General features: G+C 42.0%; 1 protein-coding gene across 2 annotated transcripts in view; it reads right to left on the reverse strand.

Annotated features, from left to right (window-relative positions):
* The window catches only part of ATP2A2 (ATPase sarcoplasmic/endoplasmic reticulum Ca2+ transporting 2), a 44,158-nt gene that overhangs the window by 11,312 nt on the left and 13,581 nt on the right, over positions 1-19,265 (reverse strand). For both annotated transcript variants that reach the window (XR_011681926.1, XM_071445042.1), the window contains exons 6-12: positions 9,686-9,766; positions 8,200-8,285; positions 6,770-7,234; positions 4,330-4,418; positions 1,075-1,177; positions 421-552; positions 212-334 (exon numbers count right to left, since the gene is read on the reverse strand). Coding sequence is in view for 1 of the 2 variants with exons in the window: in XM_071445042.1 (XP_071301143.1) it covers positions 212-334; positions 421-552; positions 1,075-1,177; positions 4,330-4,418; positions 6,770-7,234; positions 8,200-8,285; positions 9,686-9,766 (1,079 nt within the window). In the remaining variant the exon portion in view is untranslated. The remainder of the gene's footprint in view (positions 1-211; positions 335-420; positions 553-1,074; positions 1,178-4,329; positions 4,419-6,769; positions 7,235-8,199; positions 8,286-9,685; positions 9,767-19,265) is intronic.

Consider the following 19,265-nt stretch of genomic DNA (forward strand, 5'->3'; position numbering starts at 1 on the left):
AAAAAGAAGTAATTTAGCTTAATAAATCCTTTCCATTACAACATCTGCTTAAATTACCAAGCCCTTCCTCCCACTCCAAGCTGCAGTTAGTTGCACTGTAATTTTTAAGTTAAGTTGATTTTTAATTTACAGTTACATTGCAATTTTTAATTTTTAAAATACTTTGCAGCCCTTCCATCACCTCTCTCTCTCTCTCCAGTCAGGGACTGACCTTAACAAACATTTTGCTCATGGACGTGCGGCTCGGTTTGTTCGGGGTGCAATAGACAGACATGGACTTCCTGTCTCTGGAGAATTCCAGAGTGAATTCCTTCTTCATCAGTTGTTTTATCACCTTTTCAAAACAAGAAGCATAAGGTGCATTGAGGTGATGCACACTGCAGAGCTGTGTGCCAGCAATGGCAGGGAAGGAGGGCTCACCGAGTTGCAGGCGTTGGCGCGTTCGATTCGGGAAAGTCCCTTCAGGTCTGTGTCAAACACGTTCATCTTCTCCACCAGACACGTCAGCGCCGTCTCTGTGGCTTCACCAACCTTCTCATAAACTCCCTTAGCCTTGAGTTAACACAAAGCAAACAAAAGCACAGGACTTTAAACCTCACCTGGAACCTACCAGAGACAAAAGCTCAAGTGTCACAACAGGGGGAAAAAAAAACCAAAAAGCTTTCCAAGATTTCATGTGGCTCATGAAACAAGTAAAGCTATTTTAAAAGAGCAGCTTTGAGGAGTTTAATTTGTAGGAATTTGAAGCCTTTACCCTCAAGAGCAGCAGAAAGAGATGTCAGTATTTTATCATCAAGCATTTAAGACATTCTGAGACTTGGTAGCAACCATAAGGCAGCAAGGCAAAGCAAGAAAGCAGCATCAGGAGATCTCCAAATTACAGATTACACTTGCTGCTGGATTTAGTTCTCAGTGCTCAACAAACAAGTAATTCTCAGAATTAATACTTCAGAGAGCCTAAATACTCTCCCCCCTTCACTAGAAGGGGATTTAGCACTGGAAGGTATTACCTAGACAGATGAGAACACTTATCCTCATTCCCACACTCTCCTCTGCTCCAGGATATGAACTTACTTCATTGTAATCCAGAGAGGAATCATTGCAGAGTGCACAGATGGTTGCAAGTTCCACAAGACCATCATACTGGCTACATTTAATGAGTTTGTCATCTTTGTGCCTTTCCAGAGGAAGAAAAGGAGGAGACTCAAGTTAGTTATTTAGTATTGGCATCTCATTTCTTCATGCTCTTTACTGCATTTCCATTTAGTACAATGCTCATTAGTTATGCATTTGGAACTATACAAGTGTTGTTGGGAAGAGCAGGATTGATGAAGGGGAGTTCTGGAGTTTGGATCAGGATCATGAGGGGAATGAGGAGGTCACTGATGACATCAGCCCCAGGGTGACAAAAGCTCAGTGCTCCAGGGCCAGTGTCACACACAGCAGCCTGGGGAAGGGCTCAGCCTGACCCTGTGCAGGGCCTGGAGGGAGCTCCCAGCAGGACAGGGATATTATTGCAGGATGCCTGAGCAGCTCAGCTTCCTTCCTGCTGCATATTCTGCAGCTTTACTGCCATGCATGAAGTGCATGTACTGGGCAGGCATTAAAGCACGTTTTCCTCTTTAATTTCCTAACAATTGATTTGTATTGTATGTGAGCCTCCTAAAGCCATGAAAAGTGAAGTCCTTTCACAAGACTAACTTCATGAGGAAAAAAATGCTCTTTTCTAGTAGTGAAACAGATTCAATAATCAATATCTCAAGGCTTCAGAGAGGGGGAAGGTACATTTGACATCACAAGAAAGAAGCAACTTCTCTCCTTTCACACTTGGAAACAGTGACTTGATTCCTTTTCTGGAACATTCCCAGACTTCTACAGCAAGCACAAGAGAATGAAGACAGTGCTCAGTACTGTTATCTTCCCTTAGCAAAATCACCACCACAGAGCTAAGAGAGAACATCTTTCATTAAAGCTCTGAAGGAGGGGGAAAAAGGTCTGATGGTGGAAAGATGTGGATCATTACTCCAAGAATTCACAACACAGACTATGACATGTCCCATTATGTAAGCTTTTGTTCACTTGTGGTACTGCAAACCAATTCCAGCGTTGTGTAACACAGCACGAGAACAAAGGGAATCTTAAGGAAACAAGTGTGAAGTTTGTTTTTAATGGTTCATCTGGCATATAATCCTACAGCCATAGGCTGTGGCTTTAGAGTCCAGCTCTCAGGCTGTCACCTCACCCATCCCACCCAAAACTTCCTGTTTTCACCTGTTTTCAACTCAAAGAACACCAGCATATTGGAATATTCATAATTTGTTATACCAGGGTGTGTTTTTTACAGCCTCTTTTTTTGTGTTCCTTATCAACAGTTTCTGAAGAACAATGCAGAGCCTAAGGTGCTGGGATCAGTTCTGGAGAAAGGAATTTCTTTTCCTTACAGCTCCAGGTTTTTCAAGATGAACTCATTTGAAGGTCAGATATTATCTGCCAGCTTTTGCTGCAGTTCCTAATTATTGTTGGGTTTGTGCTCTCAGTTTGCAGTAACACTGAGTGTGCTGAGACATGGCAGAATTACTCCAAACTCTGACAATCTCCCAGTATCCCTGGAAAACAAATCAGTATGAAATCTGGGAGGTTTTTAGTAAGAAATATTTGTGATTTTATATTCTGAATGAATAGGGGAAAGTTAGGTATGCTATATGTTACCAGTAAGTGAAAAATTACTGATTTTGTGCAAGAACAGGTGATGGTTATGAAATGGAATAGGCTGTGGAAGCCAACAGTGTCTGAAGTACCAAGTAAGACCTGTCAGAAATGGTTCATATCTGGAGCAGGTCCTGCTCTGGGGCAGTGCAATGGATGAATTCCTTCTTGTCCCCCCCAAACTCCATTTTCAGTGACAGTTTGCAATCCAAGGTGAAGTCAGTCACCTTACTTAAAATCCCCCCAAAGCCACTGGTCTAAAAGCTGTCCATAAATGCAGAAATAAAGCAGCCCTCAGGGCTGGAGTTGAGCTGAGTTGCCCTGTGCTCCAGTAAGAGCCTTTCTGAGGCAATTTCCCTCTCTCAGAATCCTTTGTGTCCCCAATGAAGTGAGTTTAACACGCTGGTTCACATTCCCTCAACTTCAGCAAGTGAAAACAGCACATTACCAAACATTGCTGTCTGTCTCATTATCCCCCCATCTGTCACCACACTCTATTTTATTATTTTGTTTATCTGGAGCTCTTCTGAGCCCAGCTGAAGTGCAATAGCTGGGAGTTTGGCAAGGTCTGGAGTCACCTTGTCTACGCAAATGCTGCCTCCTGAAATGAAAGCAGAAGCTTTTGACAGCAATTAGCTCTGAAAGAAAAAAGAGAACTGGGGAATTAAGATTTCCAGCTGCTGGGAACACCAGGGTCTTAACTGCTATGGAAATTAAACAGAGATAATCATTATTGAGATGGGCAAGATTGCAGGAGTCAGAGGCACACGAGTGAAACTGCACAAGGCTGAGATGTTTACAATAACTGAAATTAAATTCTACATCATCCACAGCAGAATTCTCCTCTGCAAGTAAAACTGAATTGATAAGGTTATAGAACACATGGAGGACTGATCAAGTAGAAGGAGCTGCAGCAACCCAGCAAAAAGAAGCTTTTCTTCAAGAAGCAGAGTCCTAAAAATTCCTGAAGTTTCCAGGATGATTCCAGGATGAGCCACTTACCTCACTGGTAGAGACTTGCAGCTGATAAAGTAAACCAAACCTCATTCCTTTCCTAAAGGACGGGGTTTAACAGCAGCTCAAATAGCCAAGGCTGGGACAAACACACACCAATAAACTACTGAGGGCCAGGGACAGGAATTTACAGCCAATTTAAGAGGGAACTCCAACACATTCAGAAGATGCCTCAGAAAAAACAACTTCCCCATTCTCTGAGGCAGGGGAATTGGAAACACTGAGCTCACAGATTAGCAAATGCTCACCTCTTCAGATTTACCCAGTTTTTAAATAAGAAAAGTAAACCTCACCTAAAAGCACTGAGAGAGCTGATCTCAGTCCAGGAAGATTTCCATCAAATAAATCCTCTCTACCCCTTAATTTTTAGATTATCAAGGGAACATTGCAATACTGGAGACTTTTTATGTTTTATGAAGGTTTACTTTTCTACAATTTATCTTTGTTTTCCTGTTTATTACTTCCTCCCCAGCCCTTCAGTGTGCATTCTCACTGGCTGACCTTTCATTACCAACAATCACTAGTGAACATCACATGCATCCCTTTTCCAGACTGAAGTAACAGTGAGTGCATGAACACACAAATGTTTAACTTGCACAGAACACTTACACTTCTCCCATGGGAGCATATGTTGAACCAGTTACAGTAAATTCATTCAGAGAGCAGCTGTCTCCTTCTACTCTGTCCAGGATAAACATCTGCAATTAGAGAGTTAGAAGTGTTACTACCTTTGAACAATAATTAAAGCAAGAGATTAAAACAGGCCTTAGGCAAGCAGGTACAAGAGGCAAGTTCAGTCTGAATAAACAAACCAGACAAGACCTGGTTCTGTGCACTTGGATCCCACATGTGTTTGAACAGCTCCATGCACTGAAGCACAAAGTACAGGGAACAGCCCCTCTGCCTACAGAGCTCTGAAAAACAGAGCTGAAAACCACAGCACTGAGTACACTGCAGCTGGGAAAACCATTCACACAGCTCCTGACAATCCTCACTTAGGAGATCCAGGCTCCTCCTAAGCTTCACACCTGTGAAATAATTCTCATTAACACAAATCATGAATTAATGCTCTGCTTTGAAATAGTCAAACACAGCTCACTGGACACTGTCAGCTTGGACATTGACAATTTCTCCCAAAATCAAAATAAAAGCATCTACAAATAGGAAAAGCTGAGATCTAAGAGGTGAGGTTTTAGCAAGAGCCAGACTATGGCCAGTTTCTCTTAATACCCTTAAAACCTTAAATGAAAGTGTTTTCTGTCCTGGTTTCCAGTTCCAAGTCACTTTACCACATGGACACTGGAGTTCAAACCAATCAGCCCACTCCAGTGGGCTGGAAATGATATTTTGAAATTGAAATGATCTTTTCAAATTCAGACACCAATCTGAAGGATGCAGTTGTACCTCTAAGAGATCTGCAACTCAGTCCTTCCTTTGCTTCCTTTCTAGGAGAGCTGCAGGCAGAATCTCATCTGAGAGGATGGAGATAAAAACCACAGTGCCTGAGCTCTCTCACACTCATGGCTCGTTGGAGTAGCACTGGAGAAGATAATTTCTCACTAATTGATGGTGTATCCTAATAGAACTTCTGATCCACTGGTTAGCACAGGCCATTTTGTCACATCACATCACATTTTAGCCATGTCCTCCTCTCCTCTCATTGTGTGCCCTCTGTTTTAGACAAGCATCCTCACAAAATACAACCCAATAAAATAAACTCATTGTCACAGGTATTAGAATTTTGCTACATTTTTGAAAACGTCAATTTATGTTCCTTTGCTGCCCTCAGAGATTAACAAGGAACCAAGTTGTGCTGGACAAGATCTGAAACATTTAGCCCTCTAAATAAGGAGCAGAGCATTTAGAGCTTTTAAATAAACACAACTTAAATGATGAGTTAACCAGGGAAGCCTCCTGCTTTTGGCATCTGCAGGATGAAAGAATCCCTGCAAAGACTAGGGCAGTTATGCAACTCTACTGCAAGTAACCTCCTCTGGAATACTGATGAGCAGCTGCTTTGTGTCTCTTAGGTATAAATACTACGATACTTAAGGAAGTAGAACAAGTCAGCCACCAATTAGGAAGAAAAAGCCATCAATCACATGAGAACAAAGTGCTTAGGGCCTACAAACTTTCACCACTGGTGTGCAGAGCCCAACATGCACACATTTGGAATTCTAACCCAATGTAATGAGGCTCTGGACATTGCATGCTGGAGCTGCTGTGCCACTGAACATCTAAAGTTATTAAACAGAAGAATTCAGTGTTTTCTCCATTAAATCCCCACACAGAAGGGCAAACTGGCAACTGAACATGCATTATATGTTAAGTGACCAGCAGTGAAATCCCAAATTAGCCAACTAGACAGAGAACTGGGGGGAAGGGAGGAGAGGCACAGAACTCATGCCTACCTAAAAATACAGCAGCATTGAAGATGACCCTGGCAGTGCTGGTGACAGGGTCAACTGCACCTCAAGCTGCCAGATTGGTCAGTGCTGCACACTGAAAACACTGCAGTGATCCCCATCAGACCAGCCAAGCCCCTGAAGGTGAGGTAACCCAATAAAGGTGGAACCACTCAGGAGTGAAAGCACCTTTGACTACCAACGTTACTGCAGTAAATGTCCTTTCCTCACAGTGAGTTTCTTTCTCCACCATTGTTGTCTTTCTCAATTGAAGAGGCAAGTGTTTGACACTTACACACAGCCTGTTCTACAGTGTAACTTTCTAAAAAAAGCCATAAATCACACCAAAGAATTACCAGTAACCTGAAAGGCTCACAGGCAAGTCAATGAAAAGCTGCTTACAAACAACCCTCTCCTCCATGAGTGTGGGCACAGCTATTTTTGGCCATGACTAAATAAGGAAAGAGACAAAAGCCTTCACGACTACACAGCGGAAAACTGAACTCAAAGTGGAGGCTTATCTTAGGAAAACAGAGCAGGATTTTGGTGATAGGAGAACCAAAAGGGGCAGGATCAGGAGAACGTGAGCAGTGCCGAGTCCTGGCGTGGCTGAGGAGAGCGGCAGCAGCAGCCGTGGCACGTACCCTGCACACGGACATCTGGTTGGTGGTCAGCGTGCCCGTCTTGTCGGAGCAGATGACCGAGGTGCAGCCCAGGGTCTCCACGGAGGGCAGGCTCCTGACGATGGCGTTCTTCTTGGCCATCCTGCGCGTCCCCAGCGCCAGGCAGGTGGTGATGACGGCGGGGAGGCCCTCGGGGATGGCGGCCACGGCCAGCGCCACGGCGATCTTGAAGTAGTAGATGGCGCCGCGGATCCAGGAGCCGCCGTGCACGGGGTCGTTGAAGTGGCCGATGTTGATGATCCACACGGCGATGCAGATCAGGGAGATCACCTTGGACAGCTGCTCCCCAAACTCGTCCAGCTTCTGCTGCAGGGGGGTTCTCTCCTGCTCCGTCGCCACCATCTCGTCGCGGATTTTCCCGATTTCCGTGTTCACCCCCGTGGCAATAACCACCCCCATGGCCTTCCCAGCAGCAATGTTTGTACCCTGAGGTAAAGAAGAGCAGGGAAAACTTGGAGTCCATTTACAAACAGGTTCTGTGGGGTGAGTTTCTTACGTTTGGTTTTAATTGAACAAAAAAAAAAAAAAAAACAAAACCTCAAACCAAACCAAAAACCACCACAAAAACCCCTCGAACCAAACCACCTCATGCAAGTTCAGACTGTGCTTCAGCCAGGATATGGAAAAGGATAAAGAGGAAGAGGATGACACTGCCTGTGTCTGTGAGGGAACACTCCAGGGTGGAATTTCTGCTCCCAGAACAGGCTCAAAACGAGTCAGTATTGATCTCTCACAAGCACCACAGGCAAACCCAGCTGCTGAGCAAGCAGTATGTGTTTCAACTGGAATACTGAATGTGCTTTACCTCTCTTTTTTTTAAAATTAGGGCTCTATTTTGTTAGAAAATATTACTCTATGAGTAATAAATGTGTTCTCTGGGGCTCCCTGTGTGAACATATTTAACATGGAAAGGAACAGTAAAATTAAGCTGCCTGCCAGCAAAAAGTTAATTCTCTTATCTGAAAGACATTCAATCCTTCCTTCAAATAAATTGAACAAACTATTTCACTCCTATACAGAAAGCCAGTTTTCAACTTCATCTACACACCACCACAATTTGTGTGGGCTCTCATCACACTGAAGAACTTTTACATTAGAAAATTACTGCAGAAAAACTAAAAGTGCACGTGCTGCACCCTCCAAGACTTCCTTGTGAAGGACAAAAATAATTTTCCTCATATAGACTGGTTTCATCCAGCATCTTCCCCTGAGGACAGCTTTCATTAAAAGTTAATTTAGTTCAATGTGTATGGAGACACACATAGAGATATGTACAGAGAACATAGCAAAGTCATGCAGTTTTGGGGGGAAGACCTGAAGTGTTGCACATTTTTTATCAGCTTCAGTATTATTTTATAAATGTTTTGAAAAGCTCAAAGTAAATGACTTACAGAAAAGAGCATGTTCTTCTTGTCCTGATTTACAGCACGAGGATCAGGCACAGGGTCCGTGTGCTTGATAACAGACACAGATTCACCTAAAATAAAGATGACAGTCTTAAGAAGAGATTTTCTACCTGGAGTCCTGAGGGAATCAAAAAGTTATGATCTTCAGCGCTGAAATTTTTAGGATGTCAAAATTCTTTCCTCAAATGATGTTAATTTAATTGTTTAAGTGAAACAGGAAAGATTTCAGTTGGCCAAGAAAACAGAATGTCTGGCTTTTAGCAAAAATTCTGTATCAGTTTCTACAAGTTCACACAGGTAGAGAAAGGTTCCTTTTCTCTAAAAGCAGGTGCTCACTGCTACACCAGATTTCACAAGGTGGTGCTCTCAGCTTCAGCACTGAGTCACAGAACTTTGTGTAGGCTCAGGAGAGCCAAAGCCTCCTTCCTTTAAAAAGATTTTGTTGAGCAGCATCTCAGACCTCAGTCCTGCTTTATCCAACAGGAGACTTGAGCATCAACTTGGCTGAAAACAGCAAAGGCTTCCATTAAAACAAGAATTCTGTTCCTTAAATAAAGGCAAGTAAGAGTCCCTTTTTACAGAATTCTGATGGGCTATTTCTACTCATTCCAGCAACTTTACAGGCATGAGTGCATCCATTTTCCTATGCCAAACATAAGTCTTGTGCTGTACAGGATCTGTGGTGAAAGCTCTGGAGCCTGTTTCAAGACAGATTCAAGGATGAAAAATAGGCTTCCCATGAATACTTCACTGTTTTAAAATTCAAAGCTAGTTAACAATAATTTATGCTACCAAAACAGGCAGACAGATCTCCATGTTCCAGCTGAAAGAAAACTGTTGTAGCATGCTTGGTTGATTCCCAGCTTCTTTCCTATATTCAGAAGTGCTGCTACTTTGTTTTGTTTTCAACAAATCTGAAAAGGACTCTAAAAATAGTTCCTGCATTTGAGGGCTGGTACCAGAAAACACATGAATGTGTGTGCACAGAATTTGAGCAAATAAGGCTCGAGTGCACTGAGTCTTTAGTGGCAGCAGCTTAAAAGCTGCCAGCATTGCAAAAATTGTTCTCTGTTGTTGCAGAAGACATTTAGTAAGATTTACATACTTTCAGATTGGAGTGGTGACACGATGTTCAAACCTAGAAGACTCCATGAACTAGATGAGAAATACCTTTTTTTTTTTTTTTAATTTTAATTTTCCACAAATTGCTGGTGTCTGTTGGGGAAAGGGGAAGGCCAAAGAAGCATTACAAGACTCAGTAAGAATGTTTATCCCACTAAAGGGAAAACAAAGCCAATGATGAAGCAACACATTCAGGCACTCTAGAAGTTACCAGATGAGAAATTTACTGCACTTGAATGCAGAGAACCTCAATAGCTGCAGGCTTGTTTCTAATGGATCACTGCAAATAAATGGTGAAAAGGCACTTCCAATTATGCACATAATTACATGAAAGTCACAAAAACTGTACCTGTGAGAATTGACTGGTCCACCCTTAGAGTTGTAGATTTGATAGAAGTAATTCTTATATCAGCAGGAACCTTGTCTCCAACTACAAAGAAATGACAAGACAGAGTCAGAGTTGTGCTGTTTGAGAGGTGACTAACCAAGTGTCCCATCTCTCCATCAGCCAGGAAAATGACTTTCCAGTAACTGCACAGGTGCCTGAGATCACCAGCAGCTTATTGCAATATTCCCAATTTCTGAGTATCCAATACACCTTGGCAACTTAGACTTGCCCCTACCTAACCTCCAAGAAAGAAGCTGTAAATCACTGGATTGTTTTTCTAACCACATGGCCACTTGAAAGAAAAGGGAAAACATTCTCAAGTGCAAGATATCAATTTCAGAAGACATATTTATAAACAATCAAACCCCGTAGCTAAGGTGAACCAAGTTCCCTTCTCAGAACAACTGGTCCTGCAGAATCTTTTAGTTGTTTTCTCTATGCCCAAAGTGAGTCCTCTGCTCTCCAAAAATCACATTATCCACATCTATTTATTTAGAAAACTAAAAGAAGTTGTATTTTCCTTTTCTTTGGCACCCATTGTGAGAATAACGTGCTTCTGCAAATATGCTCTTGTAATGTTACACTTTGAGTGCTGCCAGATGTCCCAGAGTTGGAAGTTAACCTCAGATCACACAGTAGCTTTATTTTCCAGTAATGCTACTCTATTCAATAACCACAACCCATACCCCAGTTACAATTTTCACAGATCTCTGTTGTGTTTATCTTGTCATGCACATTTCTACTTTGCAAAAGAGAACACTGAAAGGAAAAAAAAAAATAAATAAACCACCCATAAACAACAAAACATCCACTAACAAGTGCTTGAGACACCAAGGCAGCAGATGACAGAAGTTAACACCACACTCCTAAAAATGGCAGTGACAAATCCAGTTCTCAGCTGAGCTCCAGCATCCCCAACATCTCAACATTATCTTCTCCCTTCCTACTTCCTCTTACTCAGCTTTTCCAAGCTTTTAACAAAAAAAACTAAAGCTCTACCATTTTGTGCCTACTGCAAATAAATGGCTTCATGCAAATGAACTTGTTAAAGTGTATTAATGAGGCACATTTCTGATTCACATGGAGGGGTTCTACATTCTGCATGTCAATATTGCTAATTAACACATGATTGAACACTCCTAATGTAATTTAACACTGCAAGCATTCAAGTGTCAGCTATATTATTATAAAATAATGCAAAGAAATAAAGAAGGGTGAATAACTAACCAAAGACAGCTGATCTTTTCAGTAGGTGGAATCTGTGTCCCTGCAGTGAAATTAAAATAAGCTGCAATTCCTGCAGGAACTGCTTATGCAATCAGCAGCAATAATGCACATTAAGAAATAATATCATGAAAAGCTCTAGAGTGGTGTCACAGCCTTGGCTCATCCAAGCCCTCACACCCTGGAGTGCAAAACTGTGGAACAAAACCCTGAAGGGGAGAATGAAGTGCTCCTTCAAACCTCAGGAAAACTTGTCCCATGTGACTTCCTGTAAATTCAGAGTAACTCCAACCATTAAAACCAGCAAAAGTTTGTATAGTTTAGCCTGTAGGGTTGGATGTGTGTTTCTGTGAGCGTGTGTACACGAAGGGACAAAAATCCAGCCACAAATGTGTCATTATACCATGTGAATACTAATTTAAGCCACAATGCCCTTGAGCAGCAGGAGAAAATAGCCTCAGACAAATGGTGACCTAGGCCAAAAAAGGCAAAACTATTCAATGGCTCTCCTGGTGTCCTGGGCAGGGTTATTTGCAGACACAGCAGCAGCTGCTCTGCAGATTGGGCTGGACAGGCCCCCAGAGCCCTGAGAGCTGCAGCCACCACGGGCAGCGCTGGGGGAGATGCACAACACAAAAAAGGAGCTGCTAACAAAACCATCTTAGAACTTTCAAGCAACTGGGCAGAACATATGGGAAAGCTCACAAGTGATTTTCTAACCTACTTCTGAACTGCTCCAAGTGGTTCAAACTCAATATTCACAAGACTTAAAATGCTTGGAGAGACCCCTCTAACAGACTGTTGATATTCAACATCAGTATTTCCATGAAAATGCTACTCTTGTTACCAATTCCCTGAATCTCCAGAACTGAAGTGCTAAATTTATTATGACAGAGCAGCTTTATAAATTTATCTCAACGATTTGAGATAAGACACATGATTCACTCACCCTCTCTGACTGGGAAGGTTTTGTAGTAAAATATTCAAGGCATTTCCAATAGGCAGGAAAGCTCTGTCAGGGTCAATTCCAGAGCCATTTTAAACAGTTCTTTGCAAAATAACAACTATGAGACTAAGTCATTTATGGTCTTGAGTACACTTTCAAGAGCACAGCTGAAATGGAATATAAATAGGAAGCCATCCTATGACAGAGAGGGACCACAGGAAATTTTCAGTGAGCAGTGCACCAGAGATCTCATCTACAAAGAGAAGGCTTTTAAAACATATACTTTAAAACAGGGGAAAAAATGGGAGCTTGCTGCTGGTTTTGGGGAGGCTTTTTAAAATTCATATAATTCAGTCCACAGAACCAATGGAAGCAATGCCCAAGGTTTGAAAGAAATGAGGAAGTGATTATGTGTTTGTGTTGCTCAGCACAGAACTGCTACAGTAAATGATATAATTCCATAGTCTGCCACCTAAAAGAAAAGGCCAGTTGCACAAATATTTTCATCCATTATTTCAACCCAAGTTTTTAATCCTAAATAGTCCCTTGATTTCCACCACAGCTCTGAAGAAATAAAATAAGCTGCTTTCAAAACTGCCCAGGTACGTGTTGTGAAGCATAATGTAGGAAATAGAAAACTACTGATTAAAGCAGCCCCAGCACTGACTGCTGTCTGGAGGAGGGAGAAGGGTTGGGTTTGAACCATCACAGCTTTACCACAGAATCCTTTTATCCATGCACAGGATTTTAGAATTTTAATACAGAGCTTCAGCACACAATAAATGAGTCTGTGTAAAAACAACCTGGTCGTGACAAGGGGTAAAAAAATAAATAAAAATAAATATCCATTTTATTTAACTGTGCATGAGTCAACACTGAAACAGACAATTTACAATTTCTACTCCTTGGTAGAAAAACTGGAGCAGTACTTTGTTGCAACATGAATTTAGAATTTATGTCAGCTGCCTTTTCACTGTAAACAGGGCACATTTAGCACTTTCAAATACTGGATTCTTCAGCACCTAACCAGGAATGGTCCCTTCCAAAATTCCCCAATTGCACCCCACACACTCCAGCCTTTCCTCTCAGGTTCAAAGCCCTTCTCTTCCTGCTCCCAGGGCTCTTGGCAGTGCTGTGGGTCCAGTTATGAACAATCACTGACAGATAATGGATTTTCACACAGTCCAACCCTGCAGCTTCTCCACTGACTTGTCCCAAAGTGACTTCAAGTACAGAATGTATTATTAAGCAACCTGAGTCCCAATTTTGTCCTTGGCACTGAGCAAGTCCTACAGTGGAATGATCAACTCATTACCTGGGTGTTTCATCTGAGCACTGATATCCCTTTCAATGCTTTACCAGTTTCCAGCAGAGCAATAAAATTAAATATTTCATTTCAGAATTCTGTCAGACAATGGTTTGAGACACTCCCTGGGAGACCTCTACAGCTGAAATACAATATTCATTTTGGCAGTCTGTGCTTTAGGCAGCCCAGGAAGAGGGGCAGAAGTGATGGGACACATTCTATGAACAGTGAAGGTGGAGGGAAAATTACCATTAAAGCTGAGTGGATTTTTTTTTTTTTTCATTTTTAGTTACTTCAGGGCACTAACAAAGAACCTCAGACTACAAGAGGACCATACTCATCCTTCAGGTCTCAAATATTAGACCATATCCCAGTACACTCCACTGAGATCCATATTCCAGATTTCCTGATCAGAACTGCTGGTGGCAGTGGGCTCAGGAAGCAATGTGAACTGTACCCCAAAAGCCTCTATGCTACAGAACTGTCCTCAGAACAGAACTGAGGTTTGAGAGGTGCACTTTGAACACCAATATCAGCTCTGTTAACTCTGACCCCTCACAGCCCTGGAGACCTGCTCAGGTTTACAGGCAGGGACATTACAGAAAGCTTTGCCTCTTTTTGATGTTAATGTGTTCCAAGAACAATTCCTCTTCTTAGCTAAGGAAGTGATCTGTTTGCAGCAAGTCCCTCTTTGTGATCACAGCAAATCAAAGTAATTCTTCTTGTAGATCCCAGGAGCTGCTCATCCACACCATGTACCTCACACTTTATTTGTGTTTATCATTAACCAAAGCCAGCACCACCCTGCATCTGCTATCAGCACACTGGGGGTGGGAACTGGACTTTATTGTAATCAAGATTATCAGTACAGCTCCTATTATTCCACAGGTGAACAGTTTTCTTTGAACACAAACAGTTCCTGAAATTGAGTAAAAGCATCCCCAAAAGAACTGCAATAAAGCACCAAATGTTAAGAATTAAAGTGAACAGATTTAAAATAACAGATAAGGGATGCTACACACTTCAATCACCAGAGCTGAGGATTTTCTGAGTGTTGAACTGAGTATTGCTGGGGACAGTAATATTTAAAGCTCACACCTGAACTGAATGGTTTGCTTTTATTTAGAGTTTTTATTTAAATAAAAGCAAACCATTCTATTCAGTGCTTTTATTTCGAGCTGCTCCAGCAGAACTGGTTTTTGTATTAAACTTCCTTAACACAAGCTCAGCTTAGCTCCTCTTCCCCCTTCTACACAGACAATCTCATCTTCCCATTGTGCTTGATCTCCTGAGACCACCAGAAACACAAGTTTTCCTCCACAGTAACAGCTTTTAAGTATTTAACACTTCCTGAACAGGCCATAATAAAATGGTCCCAAAAATCAGAAGCTCTACAAAACAGGAACATAACAGAGTCCAGCTACACTTTCATACAAGGCCAAGAATGTCAAAGTCTCAAAATCAGAAGAGAGATTATGAATCAAATTTTAAGTCTGAGTTTCCACTCCAAACCAGGAAGGTAAAATTTATTTTCCATTGAGACAGATTACCCCAGCAAAGGTCCAAGAGCTGTAACCATAGCAGTAAACAGCACTTGCTTTCACTAACAAGGTGACAGAACAATACATTTAAGTTCATTCTTTGCATTAGACAATGAAACAGCCTCTATCACCCACCTTCTGCATTCTGGGCAGACAGAAAATATCCCCAGAGCTTCCTGTGCAGTGTATGCAAGGTGTGAGCATCCTGACCCAGCAACTGCTCAAGGCAGAGGTCAAGATAAATTTAAACAACACCTGTATATTGTCTTCTTATAAAAGAAAGCCAAAAGGACAGAAACAGCTTTGCTTTCTGGGAGCAGAGTATTTCCAGGTCAGAACTGAGGGTTGAGAGAAATGGAGACACTGTGTAAAACAGAACATACAACCCAAATTTTCCTTAAACTTGTTTCTTTTCATTCTCTAAAGCCAGACTTGTCATTCTCTCTGAAGAGGGCACCAGAACATTAGCTAAGATGTGCTGATGGACAGCAACCCTGCTTCTAAGCCTGCACTCATTTCTAAACCACATTTGTCTAGTTTTAGCTTTTAATTAGTGGATCTATTTATACCACTGCCTACTAGATGGAAAACTCTTGTGATCAGCCTACAAAAATATCTGATAGCAGAAAGAACAGACCAGTAAGTTAAGCTTCAACTTAAGCCAGGTCAGGTAGAGAACAACAACTTCTGCACACCAAAGCTGAAGCTCTGTTGCCCAGTTATGCTGCATTTGGGGAACAGAAGAACCAAAAGTCAGAATTCTGGAAGCACAGCAAAGTTTCAAGTGCAAGTTTTCTTTAGCCTTAAAAAAAACCCCCAAAACCAAAAAACCACAAAAAAAGGGCTTCCTTTGCCAGGGTAATGCAGTAGAAACTGAACATTATCTTGATGTCCAAACTTTTTGTTCAGTACTGTTTGTCCTTATAACAAAACCCACTCAGTATCAGCTCTGTCAGAGTACAGAATATCAGGAATGTTCTTCATTTTCAAGCAACTAAACCAGAATTACTTTTGCAGTTTTTACCAGACAGTTTGGTAACTCTGAAGGAAAATGCTAGAACAAGAATTGGGGTAAAAATTGGAAATGTGTTTTGCAATATTTCCACTGAGTGTTAAAAGTGACACAAGTTGAGGCCGTGCCCTGAGCTGACCCTCACACAACTCCAGCCTCCAGTGAAGTATGGACTGGAGTTTGGACTGTGTCTGGTTATCCCTGAGCTGCCTCTGGTGTGCTGGCCAAAATGTGCACTGAAGCTCACAGATTTATGCACTTCTGGTACATGTATTTATTAACCACTCATCTTGCTTTCCTCTCTCTTCTGGTTCAAAAGCAGAACTTCAGGAAAAAAAGCAAAAGATGCGCTTTAAAAGCCAGAGCCCACAGTCTGCACCTGGTGAGGAAACACCCACAACATTTGCAGTAAATTCTCAGCAGTTTGCTTCAGGACAGCCCCCAGCAGGTCTGTCCTGGCCTTAAGCCTTCCTCCATCCTTTTCCTTATCTTTTCCAATCTCAATGCTTTCCCAGAAAAACTAAACCTGCATCTCTAGCACTGAGTCTGAACATCAATCCCAGCTGTTAGAAAAGCAACACAGGCACAAGGACCCAGATGTTTGGGAATAAGACCTGCAACGTTCATGTTTTCAGCTGTACCACCAGGGACAACCTGGAGCTCTTCACAACCACATGGGAGTGACAAAATTCACATCAAGAATCTTCCTTCCTGACCTTCTCCATCCCAAATTCATCTTTATTATAAAGCACCAAGAATCCTGAAGTGCTCTGTAGTTGGAATAAAAAGCCTTGAAGTAGTTCTTGCCTACTCTGTGCCAGGTACAAAACTAAATTTTCTGGAATATACACTAATTTAATAAGCAACAGCTTCTGGCAATTCTGTGTGTATTTTTAACATGTTGAGTACTTACAGATACAGTAACAGATGACAAGAACCATCCTTCAGAAATTCAGGAAAAAGAGGAACTACTGTGGCTGAGTTTAGTCATTTACTGACTGCAACTACTGAACTTTCATTTATTAAATTACAGAAACTCAGAGACACTCTATCTGCTCCAGAAATTTTAGACAGGAAAATACAGTGGAAAGTGAACAAAGGTCATTTCTGCTCCCAAATGTGCTTCTATTAAAAGAACACATGATTTCCAACCAGTTTATCCCAATTATTCAGGCTAACTTCATACAAAACTTGTAAGAAGTAGGGCCATGCTATTCTAAATTTCTCTTTAAAATGTCACTTTAACCCAGCAAACAAAAAACCTGAACTAAATCAAAGTGTATCTAATCTATTAAGATAGCCCCTGGTTACAGATTTAGAGTGTACCCTGCAATTAACTCCAGCTCCTACAACAACATGATAATCCATTTAAAGGCAGGCAAACTGAAAAGCCATGTGAGGACAGCATCTGCATGTCTGTCACTTCATCAATTCTAGGAAAGACTCTGTAGCTTAGTAACCATCACACACCACAGCTCTGAGAACCCTGCTCACCACAGCTCTGCAAGCAAATTCAAGGCACCCTTCCCAAATCTGCCACCCCAGCATCCCTAAAGGCTCCTGTGCATTGGTCAGTGCCTTCTCCACCATCTCTGCTGAAGGGAACGTGGAGGAAAGTTCTTCTAACAATATGCAGTTAAGAAATCAATATCTGCATGTATCAATAGCAACCTAACAATTCCAACAACTGAGTTCTCTCTGTGTCAGACCCACACACAGCTATTTCAAATTAGCAAAGCTGTCACAGCATCAAATACAACTCTTTTGCAAGGGATGACTTGTAGGAATTTGCTCAGTGTACGTTATCAGCACAGGGGAGAAGCCAATTACCTGGCTGTTTATGGCCCAGGGTGAAGGAGATTTGCCTGGACACACAAATGTCACTGGCACTTGGCCAGGAATTCCAGAGGCAGATATGGCCCCCAGCATGAAGGGCTCTGGCACTTCCCTACATGGGCATCTCTGTGCAAAGCCCGTGTCAAAGGCCATCGCAGCCCTCCTGCACTGGAGGCACAGGCATGCACAGAGTCTCTCTCACCTCCAGGTCCTGACACCAGCACTGGGACATGATGCATTTAGTGGCTCTCCTCTGTTTGCTCTGTGGCTTTTCTCAGTTTGATTACAATTAAAACTCATTGTCTAGCTACAAGAATTTATTGTTTCAGTGTCAGAAGTTGTGTTACACTGAAGCACTGAGTTCTCCATTAAGCATCCACATGACTTATAATTAACTGCAGCTTCAAGTGAAGGTCATTTAAGTGTATTGTTTGATCCACAAATTTAAGTGAGTATTTTACCCAGAAAAGCTTCTACAATCCATCAACGAGCCAGACCACCTACCTTAAAGGACAGTCATAAAACCTGGATATTTTTTGGGTTGCTACATGAACATACTGGCTTAACCTTGTCCTTATCTTTAAAAAAAATAATTCTACATCTGCTGGGCTATCAGTCACTGTTCTACAGGCAGATTTTAATATTGCAATAGTAACCCTATGATAAAGAGGACACCATGCTAGTTAAAGGCAGCCTGGTGCTACAGGCACATTGGTTATTCCCAGTTCGTTTTTCTCCCTCACACACAGGCCTTTTAAACAGAGTAATTGATTTTATTGGTACTGACAATATACAGCAGGTAAGTAAAAGCCCACACATCCCCCAGGTGTTCTCATACAGAATAAAGGCAAAGCTAAATTTGAAGATGAATACACAATCTGTACCTCTTCTGAAATGGCAGTGAATCAAGGAGAAAGTGTTCTGTGCTCTGTATACATGGCAGAGCATCAAAATGCAGCATTTCTCCTCAGTGCTACCCCAAACCAGTGCAAAACACACAGTCATCAACTCCAATTCTACCAACTCTGCTTTAAAGTACCAAAAACCACAACCTGAGTGTATTCCCACGATGAAAAGTCCTTCCAAACCCACCATTCCACTGCTGCCATTTAAAAACAGGATAAGGATTTGGCCCAGCCATCCACTGCAGAGTGTGGAATTGATACAGCTCTGTTTGCCTCACAAGGACACATCAGGCACTGACAGGGCATCCTCACTTCACTATCACCACTTTGGACGTGGAGCTGTAGCTGAATCACCCTGGGCACAAAACAGGGGCTTGAGACAGGGCTCAGGCAGAAACGTTGAAGTTTCTCAAGGAATGAGAGCTGGGCAGGCAGCCAACAGCAACTTCATCCTGAGTGCTCACTCTCTTTGCCTGCTAATTAAACCAGGAGGATAGTCAAGTTTAAGGGTATATATTTATCTCCTCTTGAGACAGCTACCACCTCTAAAATCAAAGTGACACGAGTGCAAAGTAATTTTGATGTACACCCTGAATTGTTCCCAAAGGAAAAAAATCACTCAGTTAACAGTGGATAATGACCTACAAAATCTGAACATGCAACACTCCTGACACTCAGCAAGAGCCACCTAGTTTTATCTGGGAAGGAGCAGTCAAGGCCAGTTCAGAGAAAAATTTATTACTATGGCATTATCACCAAAATGATGGAATT

Source organism: Agelaius tricolor, unplaced genomic scaffold (assembly GCF_023055355.1).
Source record: "Agelaius tricolor isolate 1412-34295 unplaced genomic scaffold, bAgeTri1.0.p SCAF_20, whole genome shotgun sequence".
NCBI lineage: Eukaryota > Metazoa > Chordata > Aves > Passeriformes > Icteridae > Agelaius > Agelaius tricolor.